The 20,577-nt window shown below is 25.6% G+C and overlaps 2 protein-coding genes across 2 annotated transcripts; both read left to right on the forward strand.

Moving 5' to 3' along the window:
• Positions 1 to 13,229: 13,229 nt before the first annotated feature.
• On the forward strand, positions 13,230 to 14,934 carry INS49_003543 (uncharacterized protein; the record flags this gene model as incomplete). The annotated part of the gene is made up of 2 exons (XM_043164337.1): positions 13,230 to 13,892; positions 13,960 to 14,934. 2 exons carry the CDS (start codon positions 13,230 to 13,232, stop codon positions 14,932 to 14,934), a joined length of 1,638 nt encoding a protein of 545 aa, XP_043019102.1.
• Positions 14,935 to 18,179: 3,245 nt separating this feature from the next.
• INS49_003544 (uncharacterized protein) lies at positions 18,180 to 19,218 on the forward strand (the record flags this gene model as incomplete). Its single annotated transcript, XM_043164338.1, has 3 exons — positions 18,180 to 18,495; positions 18,567 to 18,782; positions 18,851 to 19,218. The coding sequence occupies 3 exons, from the start codon at positions 18,180 to 18,182 to the stop codon at positions 19,216 to 19,218; spliced, it is 900 nt and encodes a 299-aa protein (XP_043019103.1).
• Positions 19,219 to 20,577: the final 1,359 nt, after the last annotated feature.

Genomic DNA, 20,577 nt, shown 5'->3' on the forward strand with positions numbered 1-20,577 from the left:
CTTTTTTACTTAAAGCTAAAAAAGAAATCTTAAGAAATTTATTAAAAGAAAAAAAAAATTTAATTTTATTTATTATTAATTAAAATATTAACCTTACTTTAATTAAACTTTATAATTTATTATTAATAATAAATTAAAAACTTAAATAAATATTTTAAAAATTTTACTTTTTATTAATATAATAATTTTATTATAAATAGCTTTATTTATAATTTATAATTTAAATACTTTAAAATTTAATAAAATTAATATTATTAAGGTTTTAAATAATCTTAAAATTATTACTTATTAATTTTCTTACTTAAATAATTAAATCTTAAAATTACTTAAATAATATTATATTACTTTAAACTTAATTAAAATAATTAAAAATATTATTATTAAATAATATATTTAAAAAAACTAAAAGGAAAAGCTTTTTATTTTTTATAAGTTAAATAATTAAACTTATTATATAAACTTAATAATAATTATTAAAGATATTATTTATAATAACCTTTATAATAATTTAAAAATATAAAAAAGAAAAATTATAAAATATAATTAAGAACTTAATAATATAAATAATATTTTTTTTTTTTATAACTTAACTTTTTTATAAGATATTTTTATTATATTTAAAAAAATAATTAATAAAAAAAGGAATTACTTATAAGTTAATAAAGAATATTTTTTAATTAAATTTTAAATATATTTTATTAAAAGTTATTAATTAAAAACTTAAATATTTTAAATAAAATAATTACTTATTTATATAAAATAATTTTAATTAAAATTTACTTAATATAAAAAGGTTAAATTTCCTTTAAGAAAGTTAAAATAATTTTAATTTTTTAAATTATCTTTAAAATAAAAACTTATAAGCTTAATAATTTTTATTTAAATTTAATTATATTAATATTATTAAAAAATATAATTAAAATTTATAAAATATAAATAAATTTATTAAAAAATTTATAAAGTTAAAGCTTAACTTAATTAAGTTTAAAAATAAATTTAAAATATTTTAATAAAATATTAAAGCTTTTTTTTATAATAAATAATAAAATAATTTTAAAATAATTAAATTAAAAGCTATAAATTTTATTTAATAACCTTTAATAAAACTTAATTAAAATAACTTTAATAATAATAAAGCATAAGCTATAATTTTAATATTTTTTTTTAAAAAAAATAAGTTACTTAAAGTTTATTATAATTATACTTCTTAAAATCATAATATATATTAATATAATAAGCTTAAATAGCTTTTTTTAAATAGCTTATTAATAGCTTTAAAGTTAAAAAAGTTATTAATATTTCTTAACTTATTTAAAAATGCTTAAATTAGCCTTTTAAAGTATTTAAATTTTATTTATATTTAATTATATTATAATTAAAATAATTATAATTTAAAAAAATATATTTATAGTTAATTAAAGTTTTTATTTAAAAAGAAAAGATTTAATTTACCTTATATAATTAAATATTATAAGCTTATTAAGATAAATCCTTTATTTAAAGGAAAAGCCTTATTAAAAGCTTTAAAAGTAATTTAAAAGCTTAATAATTAAAAAAAAATTAACTTAATCTTAATATTTATAAATATTATAAATTATATAATTTATATTAAGAAAAAGCTTATAATTATAAGCAATAATAAGCTTTTTTAAATAAATATTATTATAATTAAAAAAAAGTATATAATTAAAAATATTAAAAATTAAAATAAAGTTATAAAAATTATAAAAATTAATTAAATTTAATTTAAAAACTTTAAAAAGATAAAAAATAATTAATCTTAAATTATTAATAATAAATTATAATTAAGAAATAAAAAAAAAAAAAAAAAAAAGAAAAACTTATTTATTAATTAAAATTAAACTTAAAAGGAAAATATTAATTTTTTATATTAAAAGTAAGCTTAATAAATATAATAAACTTAAAATTAAAAAAAAATATACTTAATAACCCTTATTACTTAAAAAAAAAAGTAATTTAAGTAATTTTAATTATAATTATTAAAATAAATATTATAAATATCTTAATATTTAGCAATATTAATTTAATTTTAATTAAATACTTATTAATAATATAATTTAAAATATATATTTTATTAAAGATTTTTTTTAAGTTAATATATTTTAAAAAATATATTAAAAACTTATTTCTTAAAGTTAATATAATTATATTTTTAAAAAAATAATATTAAAGTTAATACTTTAATTAATTTATTATAAATTATTTAATATTAAATTACCTTTATTATTATATTTATTATAAATATAATTAATTAAGAATATTTTAATTTAATTTATTTAATAATTTATATAAAAGTAAATAATTACTTTTTTTAGCTTACTTTTTTAAATATTAAAGCTAAGATAAATTTTTTATTCTTATTATATTATAAATATAATAAGTTTTTATATATTTTACTTAATAATATAAATTTAATAATATATAATAAAAATTTCTTATTTTTAATTAAAGTTATAAAAAAGTAAGTTTATATTAATTTAAATAAAATTAAAATAATATTCTTTATTATTAATAATAAAGCCCTTAATACTTTATATTATATTTTTTTAAAAATTCTTTTTCTTAAATATAAACTTAATATTTAAATAATTTAAGGAAAACTTTTATGCTTATTTTATTCTTAATAATATTAAAGTAATATATAATTTAAAATAAAAGAATTAAAAGCTTTTTAAAATAGTTTTATTTAAGAAAGCTTAAATTCCTTAAAAATACTTATTAGCTTTTAAAAGCATTTTTTTATTTTTTTTTAAACTTTAATTAAAGCTTAATATTAATTAATATATTAATTATATTAATATATTTTAATATAATTATAAAAGAAAATAAAAAAATTTAAATATATTTTTAAATAAAAATATAAAAAGTTTAATTTTTATATTTATAAAAAACTTTTAAGTTAAAGTTTAAAAAGTTTATTAAGCTAAAGGAAAAATTTAATAAATATTAACTTATATTTATAATGCTTATTTATAAAAAAAAAACTATATATATTAAAAAATAAATTAATAAAATTTCTTTTACTTTAATTATTATTAAATTAATTAATAAAATAATTTAACTTTTAATTAAAACTTTTTATAAATAAATAAGTATTAAAATTTATTTTATAAATAATTATTTTTTTAATAATATTATTTTTAAAGGCATAATTAATTAAAAACTTACTTATAAAAAAGAAATAAAATTAGCTATAAATAAGAATTATATAAATAAATATAATGCTTAAATTTAATTTAAGTTTTTTTTTAATTAATAAAAAATTAAGATTAATGCTTAATTAATTAAATGCTTTTTTTATAAAAAAATTATAACTTTTTTTTAAAATAAGAAAAAGAAATATTTATTTATTTACTTTTTAATTAAAAGAAATTTTTAATATAAGATTAATTTTATATTACTTAAATTAATATTAATATAATATTATTATAATTTATTTAAATAATTCTTTATAAAGTATATTAAGTAAAGATAATTTAACTCTTAAAAGTTTTAAAAAAAATAATTATTAAAATACTTAGAAATTAATAAGTTAATAAAGTTATTAAAAAATTTTATATTATATATAAAAATTAATAATTTCTTATATAAAAAAGATTTTAATTATTAATTTATTAATAATATTTTAAAAGTTAATAAAGTTATAATTAAAAATACTTTTATTTTATTATTAATAAATAAATTTATTAAGGAATTTATAATATATAAAATATTATTTCTTTTTAACTTTTTCTTAAAATATAATTAAATTAAATTAAATAAAAAAAGCTAAAATATTATAACTTTTTTTATTTTAATTAAATTATTTTAATAATATAGCTTATTTATAAAAATTATAAATTTTATTATTTAATTTATATAATATATAATTTAAATTTTTTATAACTTAATTTTTATAATATATAAATTCTTTTTAAATAATATTATAATTAAAGGCTTAAAAATAAGCTATAAAAATAAAAAAATACTTACTTTATTAAGAGTTTAAAAATATATAGCTAAATATATTAAGAATTTTAATAATATTCTTTATAATTTTAAGTTAATTAAAAAAATAATTAATATTATTAAATTAAAATAATATAAATAATAAGTTAATATTATTAATTATATTTATAAAATATTTAATTAATTTTTATTAAATAAAAAGATTATTAAAATTAATAAATAAAATATTTATAAAAATATAATTAAGCTTAAATTCTTTTTAAACTTAATAAACTTTTATAAAGTATAAATATCTTTTTATAAAATTATTATTAAGTTATTATTTAACTTTTTAAAAAAGAGTATTCCTTATTAATAAATCTTAAAATATTAAAAAGCTATAAATATTTTAAGATTATAATTATTTTAAAGCTATACTTAATTAATATTAATTATTTTAAAAATAAAATTATTTTTATAATAAATATAAATTTTAAAAAATAAAGCATATATTTTATATAAATTAAAAATAAAATATAATACTTAATTTAATATAAAAATAATACTTAAATAAAAATTAAAAAATTATATAATATAATAAAGTAAAAATATAAAATTATTTTATATATTATTAAGTATTTATACTTTTATATTTATAATATTTACTTTACTTTAAAAATAAATTTAAATATTTTAATTTAATAACTTAAAAAATTTACCTTAAATATATTAAGCGCTTATATTATAAAATGGTTAATAATAATTAAAATATATAATTTTATTATTTATTATATTAAAAGCTTTAAAAATATTATTATAAATATACTTTTTAAAAAGCTATTAAAGTTATTAAATAAAGTAAATTATAAATTTAAAAGAAATATTAAGAATTAATATAATACTTTTTTTAATTAATTATCTTAATCTTAATTATTTAATTAAGAATTATTATTATTTAATAATTATTTTTAATTAAAGGAATTACTTAAAATTACTTAATACCTTTATTATAAAACTTATTTTAAAAACTTAATATTATAATAATAATTATTCTTTTATAAAAAGGCTTATTATTTCTTTATTAATAAAAAAACTTTTTAAAAATAATTTAAAAAGGATTTATTATAATAGCAAGTTATAAATAACTTTAATTAAAAATAGGAAATTATTAAGAATTACTATGCTTCTTTTAAGTATTATAAAAAAAATATTACTTATTTTTAAATTTAAGTTATATATTATTAAAAAAAAATATATATTAATATTAAAAAAGTTATTATTAGCTGCCCTTATTATAATAAGTAAAATACTTAAATTTATAATAATAAAGTTATTTTAATTATATTAAATTAACTATTTATTAAAATTTATATTAATATTTAATATTTACCTTTTAATTAAAAATATAATAAGCTAATTAAAAAATAATATAACTTAATAAAATAAATTAAAGCTATGCTTTTTAAGGTAATTAATTTAAAAAGTATTAAGAAGTTTTTTATTTAAAAATTTCTTTTTAAATAAGGGCTTTTAATAAAGATAATAATAAATAAAGAATAAGAAAATATAAGTTAATTTACTTAATATTTCTTAATAATTAAAATTAAAAAGATTATAATCTTAATATATAACCCTTATATTAATAATATTATTAAATATAAGCATTTTATTATTATAATTATTATTAAAAAAATGCTTAATAAAAAGATTAAAAGCTAAGTATAAATCTTACTTTATGCTTTCTTTATTAATTAAACTTTATTTAAGAGATTTTATAAAAAGATTTTTTTTTTATTTTTTTTATAACTTTAAATTAATTATTTTAATTAAGATTATTATTCTTATATAGCATATTTAAGCCTAAACTTTAAATATATTTACTTAAAATGCTTTTAATTCTTAGCTTTAATTATTCCTTAATTTTTTATAAAATATAAAGGCAGTAATTAAATTAATCTTTAATTATAAAAAGAAAGCTATATAATAAAATATATATTATAGTTTTTCTTAATTTATTTCCTTAAAAAAGAATAACTTAATTTTATTTATTAATAAATAAAAAAAGATTAATTATTTTTTATTTAAAAAATTAACTTATTATTAATTTAATCCTTTTATTATTTATAAAATTTATTATAATAATATTTATAAACTTTAAATATTTAATAATATTTACTTTTTAAATATATTTTTATTAAAATAATTAAAAAGATTTATTAATTATTTTAAAATATAAAAACTTAAACCTTATTTATTTTAAAAAATTAATTTTATAAATATTATAAATAATAATAACTTCTTTTTAAATATTTTAATAAATTTTACTTTATTTAACCTTATTTTAAATAATTTTAATTTTAATTATTATTAAAATTAATTAAATATATTTTTATTTATTACTTAAATATATTAATTATTTATAAGCTTAAATTTATTAAATTCTTTAAACTTTAATATTTAAAATGCTAAATTTATAATATATTTATATATAAAGTAAAAAAACTTAAGAAATAAGCCTTTATAATTTATTAATATTTCTTTGCTTTAATTAAATAACCCTTAATATTCTTAATATAATTAATTTAATAATATTTTTAAATCTTAACTTAATTATTTATTTAAGGGGGGGGGGGTTATTTTCTTTCTTATATATATATATATATTATTTATTATAATATAAAATTTCTTTTATATATATTTATTTACTTAATTAAATTTAACCTTAAATTTAAATAAAAAATATTATATTTTTAAAAAATATATTATAAAATTTATTATATATTTATTTATTATTTTCTTGCTAAAAATTAAAAACTTTCTTTTTCCTTTTAATAATTTAATTTATTTCTTCCCCTTTTTTTTTTTTTATCTTAATTATTATTTATACTTTATTAAAAGCCTATTTTTATAATTAATATAATAAGAATTTTATATTATAAGATTATAATTATTAATCTTAAATAATGCTAGCCTTTTTATTTTAAATAATATTAAAATTAATTATTTCTTTAAGCTATATTATTTTATTAATAATAATCTTAAAGCTAAATATATTCTTAAATTTTACTTATTTAGCTATTATTACTTTTTATACCTTTTTTATATTATTATATTTATTAAAAGTATAATTAAATCTTTTAATATAATAAATATAATTAATATAAGCATTATTATAAAAATTATATAAAAAGCAATAATTAAAAAAAGAAATTATAATAAAAACATTCTTATTTATAATTAAGAAAAAGTTATAATTTATATACTTTAAGCAATACTTATAAGGGAAAGTATTTTAATAATTATAAAAGGCTATAAGCAAAGCTACTTAATAATAATAATTAAAATAATTATATATTATTATTATATACCTTTTATAAAAAGCTTTATTACTTTTCTTAATAATAATAATATTTATATAGCTTTTAATTAAATTCTTAATATTATTTAAAAACCGTTTTTTTTATAACTTATTAAGAAATTCATTAAATAATTCTTTAATTATCTTTTAAAAAATAAGATTAATAAATTATTAAGCAAGATATTAATTTTATTTAATATTAATAATTATATATATATAAATACTTTTTATAAAAGCATTATAAAAAATAATTTTAATAAATTAATTTTTATTAAAAATACCTTTTAGCTTAAAGGAAATATAAATACCTTTAATTAAAACTTACTTAACTTATAAATTATAATAAATAGCTTAAAAAGAAAAAAAAAATCTTTTTATATTAAACTCCTTAACCTTAATTAAAAAGGGTTTATTAATAAAAATATTATTATAAGAAAATATTTAAAGATAAAAGAATTATAATATTTTACTTTAATTTTAACTTAACTTAAAGGTTAATTAAAGTTAAAAAGATATTAAAAAAAGGAAAAAAAAAAAAAAAAAAACACTTAAAAGAGAAAAGGAAATTTATATATATAAAGTTATTATAATAAAAGAAGGTAAGTAATATTAATAATAAGCTACTTTATTATTAAAAGAAGTAATTTATTATTTTACTTTTAATTAAAGTTAATTTATTGCTTAAAAGGGGGTTACTTATCTTTAATTTCTTACCTATAAAAAAGTTATTTATCTTTTTATTATAAAAGAATTTTAATTAAGTAATTTATTTTAACTTATGCTTAATAAATTTATAAATTAAAAAAGGAATACTTTATAATTAGCTATTATTTAAAAAAAAATAAAAGATTATATACCCCTTTTATTTTAATTATTAATAAAATAATAAATTAATAGTTTTTAATAATAATTTATAAGCCTTTTTATTACTTCTTTTTTTTAATTAATATAATTATTTAACTTAAAAATAATAAATTACTAGCTTTTATTACTTTAAATCTATATATATTATTATATTTATTTATTTATAGCTAAGCTTTCTTCTTACCTTTTTCTCTTTTTTTTTCTTACCTTTATATAATTATTAATTAAATATTAAAAGTAAGCTATTAATTAATTATTTTAATATAAATATACTTTTAATATATTAATTTTTTTCCTTATTTAATTTTTATTTAAGAATAAATAATAATTATTTATAAAAGCTACCTTAAGTTATAACTAAATATTAATTATATTTCTTTCTTATTTTTAATTTTCTTTACCTTAATTACTTATTTAATAATTTTTAAAAATATAAAGCTTTTTTTATTATTATACTTCCCTTCTTTATTACTTAATTTTTATTACTTACTTTTTACTTTACTACCTATTTCCTTTACTTTCCTTTTTTATAATTAAAAACTAAAATATCTTTTAATTAAAAAAGCAAAGTAAAAAAGTAATCTTAATTATTTTTATATTATAAAATACTTTAAAACCTTAACGCTTTAATTTTAATAATTAAACTTATTATTTTAAAAGAAAATAATTTTACATTAATAATTATAAAATTTCCTTATTTTAATAACTTTAAAAACTTACTTAATAAAATATTATAATTTTTAAATATTATAAATATATAAAATTAATAAAACTTTACTTAAAAAGTAAATATTAATTTTTTTAAAAATTCTTTTAAAATAAAAATTATTATAAATAAGATTTACTTAAATAATATTTAATAAACTTAAATCCTTAATTATTTATTATTTTTTAATATAAAATAAATAGCATTTAATAATAAGCTTATAAAGATAATATAAAAATATTTCTTAAGCATTAATTTTTATCTTAAGTTAAAAAAATTAATTAAGTTAATAAACTTAATAAAATAATATTAAGCCTTCCTTACCTTTAATTTTTTTAATATAAAAAAAATACTTTATAAATATAAAAAATTAAAAACTTAGTATATTATAACCCTTATAACTTAATAACTTTTTAACTTTTAAAATATTATATTTTTACTTAAAGAATCTTTATATTATAATTATACCTTATTTATAAAATATTAATAATATAAATTAATAAAGAATTATAAATTTATTATTATACTTATTTATATATTTAATTATTAAATAATAATAATTTTTAATAAAATTAATAACTATTGCTTATTATAAAATAATCTTATATTAAGAAATAAAAATAATAAAATAAATAAAAATGCTAAAGTACTTATTTATAAATATTTAATAGCTACCTTAAAAAATAAAATATAAGATTTTAATAAAGAGTTTATACTTAAATTAAAATAAATTAATAAAATATTTTATAAGTAATATATTATTAAGTTTATTAAAAATTATTTTAAGGAAAATTAAAGAAAAAATAATTAAAAGATATAAAATTAAGCTAAAGTTACTTTAATTAAAACTATATACCTTAAAATACTTAAAGCTATTATTAATATTATTACTTAAATATTTATTATTTAATTAAAGCTTAATAAAATTAATAAAGCTATTTAAATACTTATATTAATTCCCCTTATTAAAATTAATAATATAAAAGTAATTAAAATAAGAAATAAGCTTTTATTATAAAGGGAAATTATTTAATAATAATTATTTAAATTATAATATATTAAAATTATTATTAATTAAAAAAAGGTATAAAGGAAATAATACTTTTAATATAAATTAATTTAATAACTTAATTTTAAATATTTAATATATAATAAGGTATAAACTTTTATATAGCTTAAAATTAATTAAATATAATTTTAATTAAATAAGCTTTTAATTTAAGTATTATATTATAAAATATTTTAAAATTAATAAAAAATATTTATTTTAATATATATAAGAATCTTTCTTACTTACTTTTCTTAATAATAAATATAAATAAAATTTAAAGTATGTTAATTAATTTTAAGTAATTAAAATAATAATAAAGTTTACTTAAAAATAATTTAAAAGGCTTATAAATAAGCTAATTAAATAATTAAATATAAAGCATAAAACTTAAAAATAAAAGCTTTATAAAAAGCAAAAATAAAAGTTAATAAAATTAATATATTATACTTAATATAATAATTAAAAAAAAGAATAAATTTATTTTTTATTTTATAAAAATATTTAAATCTTTAATAATTATATTAATATTAATTATTAAATTAAACTTTAATAGCTAGGAAAATATAATTAATAAATATATTACTAAGCAAGTCTTAAAAATATTTAAAGCTTTTATAAAAAAGCAAAAGTTATAATAAAATAAATAAGCAAGAAATTAAAGATAGTAATAATAATTAAAATTATAATAAAGTAAATTTTAAAACTTAAAAGCTTAATTAAAAATAATAAGGTTTTATTTTAATAATTTTTATAATATTTATTATAAAATACTTAAAAAAAGGTATATTAATAAAAATAAGGAAATATATAAGAAATAATATTATATTAAATTCCAGCTAATTATAAAAAGCTAGCTTTTATATTTATTTTAAATATTCTTAAAAAAATTAACTCTTTTATTTTTTTATATATTTAATGCTTTAATTAAGCTTTTCTTATTTTTAAGAATTTTTAAAATACTTACTTTTTTCCCTTTTTTAACTTCCTTTTATTCCTATCTTCCCTTTTTATTACATTAAAGCTCTTTCTTAAATTATCCTTAAAAGGATTTAGTAAAACCTATCCCCTATTTATTTAGGTAGCTCGTTTTTAATAATATAATAATAATAAATATAATAAGTAATGTTAAGGTATTAAGGTAATTATATTATAATTCTTAATTAATAATTTAAGTAGCTTATGTAATACTTATAATGCATTATAATATTAAAATATACATAGCTTTATAATATAAAATGATAATTACTTAAAACTTATAATAGCCTTAAGTTTAATTTTATATAAATGTATTTTAAAAAAAAAAGAAAGAAATTATATAATAAGCTTAAGCTATGCTTAAGTTATATTATAAGCTTATATTAAGCTTATATTAAGCCCAGCCCTTTTATATAATAAGCATATATTTATATAATAAGCATATGAAAATAAGCCCCTTTAAGGCCCCTTTCCTTTTCATAGCATTATAATTTATAACTCCTTTTAAGTACCTTTTAACAGCCACTTAAGGCCAGCTTATAATACTTAGCTAGCTTATAATTAAATAAATATAAGCTATAACTTTATTATAACTTATATTTAATTATTATTAATTATATAAAAGTTAACTTAATGTATAACTTATTTTTTATTATTAAGTTAAATTAATTTAACTTTTTTATATTTATTAATATATATAATAATTATATTTATTATAAATTTAATTAAATTAAAATTATATATATTATTATTTATAATATTATACTTAATTATTATATTTTAAAATAACTTAAATTAATCTTTAATAACTTTTAAATCTTTATAAAAAGCTTTTTAATAATTATAAAAATAATTAAACTTAATTTTTAAGTTAAATTATATATTTATAAAATATTAAGCTTTATATTTATTAATAAGTTTAATATTATATAATATTAATAAAAAGTTATAAAGGAAATCTTTAAATATTTTATTTAATTATATATTAAATAAATATTTATCTTTTATTTAATTAAGTTTATATTAATTAATATATTTATACTTATAAACATATTATTACTTTAATTTATAATATAAAGTTTATTTTAAAATAAAAAGAATTTATATTATTTAAAAATATTTAAAGATTTTATATCATTCTTTAAATTATTAAATTACTTAAATAATTTAAAAGAATTTATTTTATTTAAATAAAATATATATTATATTTATTAATTTTTAATATAATAAAGATTTAAATAAGTAAATTAAAATAAAATTAATATAAAAAATTAAAATATAATTAATATTAAAAAAAGTTATTTTATATAAATTTTAATAATTTTTAATTATATTATATTTATGTTATTTACTTTAAATTAATAAAATTAAGTAAAAATAAAAAATTAAATATAATTAGCATTAATTAATATTAAATTTAATTAATTAATAAAAAATATATAAATAATAATATATTTATTTATTATAATAAGTAAATAAATTTACATATTTTAAAATATTAATATAATAATAATTAAGTATTAAAGGGTTAAAAAAAACTTAAGTATAGCTTAAAGGAGCACTTATAATTAAAGAATCTTAAGTTTTTATTTAAGAAAAATAAAAGGAAAAGCAACTAGCTAGTGAAATAAGCAGACCGTAAAGGAAGAAGAATCTGTACGACACATGGACGATACAGCCGGTAAACGTAGCATCCGACCTCGAGCCTTGATTGTTCCTAATGTGATGGCCTCACTTGTGCGATGGCCTCAGTGTGGTCTCGTCTGCTGTGTCATGGTTGTCTCGCGCAGTGTGGCATAATTGGTAGGCGTGGGGAGCAGTCCTGGCTTACGATTCCACCTGGGGGATCGGAGCCCACGGCTTCCTACCCTTTCACCGGGTGTCTTATGCAGCTAGCTGCGCAGGTAAGGTGCGACCTGCGCTGGATTGCTTCCATCAATAGAAGGAAGGTGTTGGTCTCGCAGGAACCTGCCGCTTGCAGGCTGTACTCATTCAGGGAAAAGCCGACGCCCTGTCCTGCTCGTTTGGGTGGTCAGACAACGGGAAGCGCTAATTAATTGCTCTGCGAGGCGTGTACTGTTACACGTCAATTCCTGACCGGTGTACCTGGGGCATCTCTTTTGTGTCACCCAGTCACTCACATCAACACTGGGCAAACAGCGTGCCCTCTGTTGTCTCACTTTCGGCCAGTCCCCCCACCCCCTTCCCGCCTCCGCCTGGCGTGATTGAACACGTTCTTCCTGACGTGCCGACGGCCGCTGTATCAATCGATCTAGTCCAAGAACCACCATTCTTTTTCTTGGCACCGCACTTGGCCTTTCCTCTCGATGGCGACTACGCAAGAGATGCAGAAGAGTGAGAAGACGGGGCAGGAGAACGCAGAAGGCGATTCATCGTCGCTGCCCACGGAGCAAGATACCGACACTGCTGCCGCCGAGGCCGCCATGGCCGACAAGCACAAGACAGGAATAGACGGGCCAGTCACTGCCTCAGACGTGGAAAAGGCCGCGCCCACAACGGCTGTTGGTGAAGACGACCAGTGGTCGGTATGGTCGACCCGAGGGAAACGCACCATCATTTTCTCGGCCTCCTTCGCCTCGCTCTTGTCACCACTTTCCAGCAACATCTACTTCCCAGCTCTTGAGCCCATCGCAAGAGACTTGCACGTCTCCAACACCCTGGTCAACCTGTCCATCTCGACCTACATCATCCTCCAAGGCATCGCTCCGACATTCTCGGCTCAACTGTCCGATACCTCCGGACGTAGGCCAATTTACTTGGTCTGTCTCATCCTCTTCCTTGCCGCAAACATTGGCCTGGCCGTGCAAGACAGCTATGCGGCCCTGCTGGTCCTGCGATGTGTCCAAAGTGCAGGCAGCAGTGGTATAGCAGCCCTGTCCAATGCAGTAGCCGCAGACGTCGCGACGCCAGCCGAGCGAGGGAGTTACGTCTCGTTTGCGTCCGCCCTCCCCATGCTCGCCACGGCTATTGTAAGTACAACCAACCAATGCCCAAGCAAATGGCTTCTGAGACTTGGCAAGCTGACGCCGCATTTAGGGACCCGTCATCGGTGGACTGATGGCCCAATTTGCCGGATGGCATTCGATCTTCTGGCTTCTCACCGCGCTGGCTGGCGTCGTCACCATTCCGATAGCCCTCTTCTTCCCCGAGACCTGTCGCAAGGTTGTCGGCAGCGGCGCTATTCCACCGCCCAGATGGGATAGATGCTACATCAACGTGTGGTACGAACGACGAACTATAAGTCAGGGCAAAGAGGTCCCGTACGGGCAGCGTGATGATCTGGCCAGGGCGCGAAAGCTAAGATTCCCGAATCCTTTAGGCCCAATCACACTCCTCCTCCAGCGGGAGTGCGGGTGGGCTCTGCTGTACAGCTCCATCCTGGCCTGCTCATTCTATGCTACCCTCGCCTTGATCCCGTCACAGTTTGGCAGGATATACAGTTTCAACGAGCTGCAGATTTCCCTCTGCTATCTCCCGTTCGGGATCGGTGCTCTCGCTGCAGCCTTCAGCCGCGGCAAGTTCATCGATGCGAACTTTCACCGCCACGCGAGGCGCCTCCGGATTACCGTCGAAAAGAACCGCCGGACCGACCTGACCGGGTTCCCCATCGAGCGTGCAAGGCTCGAGGTCGCAGTACCGACGATCGTCTTGACCACCGCGTGCACCATCGCGGTCGGCTGGATGCTGCAAAAATCTGTCCACCTATCAGGCCCGCTGATCATGCTATTCTGCATTGGGTATTGTGCGTCGGCATCTCTAAACTGCATCGCGGCGCTGTTGCTGGACCTCTATGTGGGGAGGGCGGGCACCGTGACCGCGTCGAACAACCTACTGAGGTGCCTCCTGGGGGCTGGCGCGACTGCTGCCACGGTGCCCATGATCGATGGTGTCGGGATTGGCTGGGCGATGACGATATTCGGCCTGTTGAACACCGTCTTCATGCCGCTGCTGTGGTATATCATGAAGCAAGGTCCAAAATGGCGAGAGCGAAGAGCGGCGAAGACGTCATAGACCAACACTCTCCGGCCGCTGGGCAAGTTATAAGATAGTTGCACGATATGTGATTCTCATAGAATTAAGACTAATCGACTGATTTATGAATGAATGTTGCCATGGTGGTTTGGGTGACGTTGAAGAACCTGTCCATGTACCCCACTAGGGTGCCTCTAGTTAGTCTACTACTATGGGTATGGTGCGCGACAAAGCTGACTTTCCAAAAACCCCATGCTAGCTTATTTTTAATTAATAAATTAACCCTATAAAAGGTATAAAAAGCTTTTATTAATTTAAAATTTTCAAAATTTTACTTTTTTTAAGTTAAAAAAGTTAATATATAAAATATTTATATTAACTCTTGTAATAGCACGGGTCTTATATATTACTAGGTATATTTTCAAGGGATTGGAAATTACTGGCTTTTTAACTAAGCGGTTTATTTCGCCAGCAGTTTAATAAATTTATCTTAACTCTTTAAAAACTTTTATATTCTTTCTTTATTTTTAATATTTTTAACTTTCCTTAAAACTTATAAATATACCTTAAATAAACTTTTTTTTTAAAATTTATTTTTATTACGAGAGGGAATATAGAGACAAGGCAGCTATCCTTAATACATCAATTTAGATTAAGACGGCGCTACCTTTTATATAAGGAAGAAGTCTTATGGAAATTGCAAGGCAGGGGTTTTATGCCTGAGGGGTATGGGGCCCAGAGCCTTAGTGAATGCCTGCAGTCAATGGGGTCCTTCACCCATACACCCACTCACAATTTTTAAAATTCTTTTTAAAAAAAGATTAATATTAAAAAACCCTTTTTTAAAAAAAACCTTTATAAATATTTAAAATAAATAAGGTTTTAAAAAAGATTATATAATAAGCTATATTATGCTTAATATTATAAAGTTAAAAATAATTAAAATAATAAAAGGTACTGATGCAGTATGCCCCTGAAGCCTAGCGTGGTAAGCTTATTATGCCCCTAATAAGCCTGTAAAAGAGCCCCCTGGGCAACCAGTGGGTCCCTCTCCCTTTTGGCGCAGCGGAAGATTTCGCGACTGCATTAGGTACTTAATTTAAAGATATGGTTATAAGCAAAAAGGGGTTTTTAGAAAGTTAGCGTTACCGCGCACCATAGTGGGCATTTCCGTGGATTTACCGACACATATGTACGCTAGCCTTGGACCGATACTTAAACACGCCCCACACCGCCGTTGTATTCGCCGGGAGACCATCGAGGTGGACACGATGGCTAAAAAGCAGAACGAAAGTTATGTAGCTACACAGTGACAACCCTACAAGACGCAGATTTCATAACATCATTGAGGTCCGAAGAAGACAATAATTCCTGGCCTCACAGAGTAGGATGAGAGTAGGATGTTCATGTGCCTAACCGTGTCCCTCCAGAACCAATCCAACGGAGCCAAGGGTTTTCATCAATTTACAGAAAAACGCACCCCACGGAAAGGCTCAGACGAGCTTGATCTCTTGAAGAAACCCTGACAAGCCTAAAGGGGGTCTACGTGGGTTAGGCCGTGTCTGACGCTGTTGCTAAATTTTGCTCCTCCTTGATACAGGGCACAGATCACGCAACTCGCATCTTGACAGGGCATGACCACAGTACAGACACGACCTGCGGTGGAATGGGGCGATCCTCAGACTTCAGGAGGCTAATCCTCCTTCGGCCACGCGCCGGGCACCATCACACTGTCACTGGGGACGACCAACCAAAAGCACACACAATGTGCGTCAACTCGGGTTCGGGCCGAGTACGACGTTTTATCCTGTCGCCCAGTACCCTGTCGTCCCACACATCTCATCCTTGAATCACAAATATCGACAACAAGTCACGATTCATACAAATAAGCCTAGAATGGATCTGCACTAGCCCATGTCTCTAGAGCACACCGCCAGTGGACATACATAGCCTGGGCTCGGGGCATTCATTCGACCTTCTGACGACGCCTTCTCCCCCTCGACCTCTAAGCGAGGTTCGTTACCCCTGGTTTCAAGTCCCATATTCACGTGTCATCGAACGGGTACAAGCCGCAGGGAAAAGCTGCGGTTTTATCAATACATCACCTGAAGGCGTCCGCGGATTCCGTTGATATTATATAGGACACTCCGCTCCCGTGCGAGTCGCGTTCTTTCGGCCAGCTCTGCGGCTCCCAATGGAAGGAAGCCCATTTTACCCTCGATTTTGAGTGCCTCTCTGACAACTTAATAGCGCAAGGGACCATAGATATTGATTTCGATTGCTCGTTGCCCGATAAGCTTAACCGTCCTAACTCTAAGCAAATCTCGACCCGTGAACGCACACGTGGATCTCTCTAGAACTTATCGTGAAATCTTTTTCCAGTCGAGATGCGTTCCAATCTGGACATACTGGCTTCAATGCTGATGTCCTGCTCCAGACGATGCTCGACTTTCAAAGCTCTCGCCATGGCTTGCAACGCCATGGACACTGGATTCAGTTCGCAACCCATGGCACGCTCGATAGCTTTGTCAATTCCATTGGCTGACTCAGGTCATCAATTCCTTAAGTGAATGGTGAGGAACCCGGGCCTTAATCATTCCTCCTATGGAGAGTCTACGTGGTAGAGCTATAGGATGCAAACACAAGATGAGTCACAGAATACCCCGAGCCTGCTTGAAGTCTTGGGTCCCATTTGACTTGACATCACAACGGCCGTTTGTCACGGATGACATCATCGCGAATCGTCCTGATTTCGCACATGTCAATTGCGCTCAAGCCCTGGGTGTGCCACTACACATCAAGTTTACCATGCCCTGGACAACAACACGAGCGTTTCCATGTCCACTTGCCTACGTTGTCCCGCGTTTCCCTGATAAGCTACTACCCGTCGGCGGAGATCCTCCGGACCCAGCCACCCTGATCGATCACGAAGTTCTTTCGCGGATGCGTTACATATTGGTTACCTTGAGGGAGTGCCGAGAGACCTGTAGACGCTTGACATTGACAACCACGCTAACTGACAGGGGCAGGCTCCGCGGCATCAGCACTGGAATATTTCGAGCACCTCGATATTGCAGTGGACAGTGACCTCCCATTTGGATGCTGGGCTTCTAGACGTCTAAGCCGCCTTGAAGTGCGCATCTCGTACAATATGTCTCCATTCTTGGTAGCACACACTCATCTGAGCAACACGTTCGTTCCTTGAACCATTTCGATTCTTACTCTCTCTGGTTCAGTTGACCTGTGACATTCGTTTCATTCCGCAAAACTAGCCATTCGTCAACATGAGACTTTCTCCCGCCGCTGTCCTTGCCCTGGCCCAGGTGGCCTCGGCCCAGTACTTCTTCGATTCCGTCGTTGAAAATGGTGCTGCAGGAACTTCCTTCCAGTACATCAGAGACTTCACCCGTGCTACCAAGTACAACCCGATCAAGTGGTCGGAAAACCCTGCCGAAGACATTCGTGATAACTCTTTCATCGACGGCAGCAGATGCAACCAGGGAGCCTTCACCAACGCCGCCAAGACGGACGTCCTTGAGGTCGCCGCGGGCAGCGACGTGACTGTGCAGCTTGGCGTCGGCGCCACCATGCAGCATCCGGGTGAGTGCTTTTCCCCACGGCCATTTGGCATTTGCCCAAGTTGCGTTGATTGACCCCCTATACTGATATAGGACCCGCCCTGTACTACATGTCCAAGGCCCCCGGTGGGGACGTCAAGACCTACGATGGTTCCGGCGACTGGTTCAAGATTGGCGAGACAGGCGTTTGCAACGAAAGCGGCGACTTCACCAAGGACGCATGGTGCACCTGGGACATGAACACCCTTACCGCCACTATCCCCAGCGACACTCCCTCGGGCGAGTACCTCGTGCGCTTTGAGCACATTGGTAGGCCATTTTGGATGAATTCACCTCACATCGTGTTCGTCGACTGTGTCTAATATAACATCTATCAGGCATCCACAAGTCGTTCATGAACGAGTCTGAGCACTTCGTGTCTTGCCTCCAGGTCAAGGCTACCGGGGGCGGCAGCGGCACCCCCGGCCCGTTGGTGCAGTTCCCGGGCGCATACAAGTACACCGACCCCTACGTGAGCTTCAGCATCTACAACGGCTACAAGGCCCTGACCATGCCCGGCCCTGCCGTGTGGGCCGGCGGGTCGAGCAGCAGCCGCGCCAGCAGCGTGTCGGGCGGTGCCAACGGCACTGTGGATGGGTTCTCGGTGACCAACAAGGACCAGGCGCAGACGACCTTGTCAACCGTTACTCGGTCTGCAGCGGCCGCCGCAAAGCCTACCTCCCCGTGCGCTTCCAAGGCTGGCTAGCGATGTGCCGGCCTACGTCACCCGGAGATAGGCTCCGTCTTCCGCTCTACCTGCGCTGGGTGGAACTGTCGGCTTCACTGGTGCTTCCGAGCGCATATCCTCTTGTGCCCTTGCCCTAAGCCTTTCAGAGGATATTCCATGTGCGTTTCGTTTTTGCACCGGTTGTCTTTGGAGACATTTGACTTTTGGAATTTCTATTTCATTCACCTGTATTATTATTTTACCTGCCACAATGAACATACTTGGCATGGCTCCACTCTTTTCGTTGGATGCTGTCATGGACACACCCACTGGTCAAATAGGTTCTGGTAGGATTTCACCTATTCGAACTTTCATCTTGATTGATGGCCGTCTATGCACGCGCTGGTTTCAAGAAACATCCATCCCCCTCCCTATAAAATGCGATCAAAGGGGGGTGACTTGCCTCACGGACCAGCCTGAGCCCCGCCCCACGTCGAAGATCATGTCGACTACACTCTGCAGAAATCTGTGTGGCTGATGAGCTTTCACTGCTTGTCATATTTTAGCTCACCGTCGAAAATATCCTTGCAGACTCCACCTGGCATCCCGTCTTTCCACCGCTAATTTGGCATATGTACAAACAACCCAGTCGAATACATCTTCCAGGCAGTGTACGGTAGTGTGTGGTCTGGTGCCGGCGTAGTGATGGACACCATCGGTCACATGCCCAGGAAATCTTACGGACAAGATCGGCGTCGCTGGGCCATCCCGATATCTTCCTTTTATTCTCATTATCGCCGATACGTATCATGGCTTCTACCCGCGAGATCGACCTCGTATTCACATGCAAGGCTGTTCTCTGAAGTGACGCCGGCTTTGTCATGGCGTAGAGCGCCCTCTATCCCGCTGGATGTGCTCTCTCGAGGCCTCGAAGTATCGCCATCATTGGCGTACCTCTTTTCTTCAGAATGGAGAAGGTGACCACTGAACTGATGACCTTTTAGATCCGGGCAAGACAAGTACATCTTGAAGGAGAATCCGAAAACAATAATGATAGGTTACTAGATATTATAATATAAGCTCTTCATAATTTGATCTTTTACTTATGCATATAGTATTCCGATGCAAATTATACTTGCCTAGGTATAGAGTACTCCCACGATTAACGCGCATTCTACCTTTGAAATCTGTTGGGCAGCCTACCGGCGTGTCTTTCCCCTGGTCTTCGTTTTCTGTCGGCCTTCTCATTTTTTCGACACTCAGCCCTGGCCCTGCTCTTCGGCCCACGGTGTGCAGCAGACCAAAAGTCGTCTCTCTTCGGATTGCGACTCTTTGTATATTATAAATCAGTTTGCACGTTGTCCTGTCGTCTTACCGATTTATTACGACGGCAGTGAT

Source organism: Diaporthe citri, assembly GCF_014595645.1.
Source record: "Diaporthe citri strain NFHF-8-4 chromosome Unknown scaffold_10, whole genome shotgun sequence".
NCBI classification, from domain to species: domain Eukaryota; kingdom Fungi; phylum Ascomycota; class Sordariomycetes; order Diaporthales; family Diaporthaceae; genus Diaporthe; species Diaporthe citri.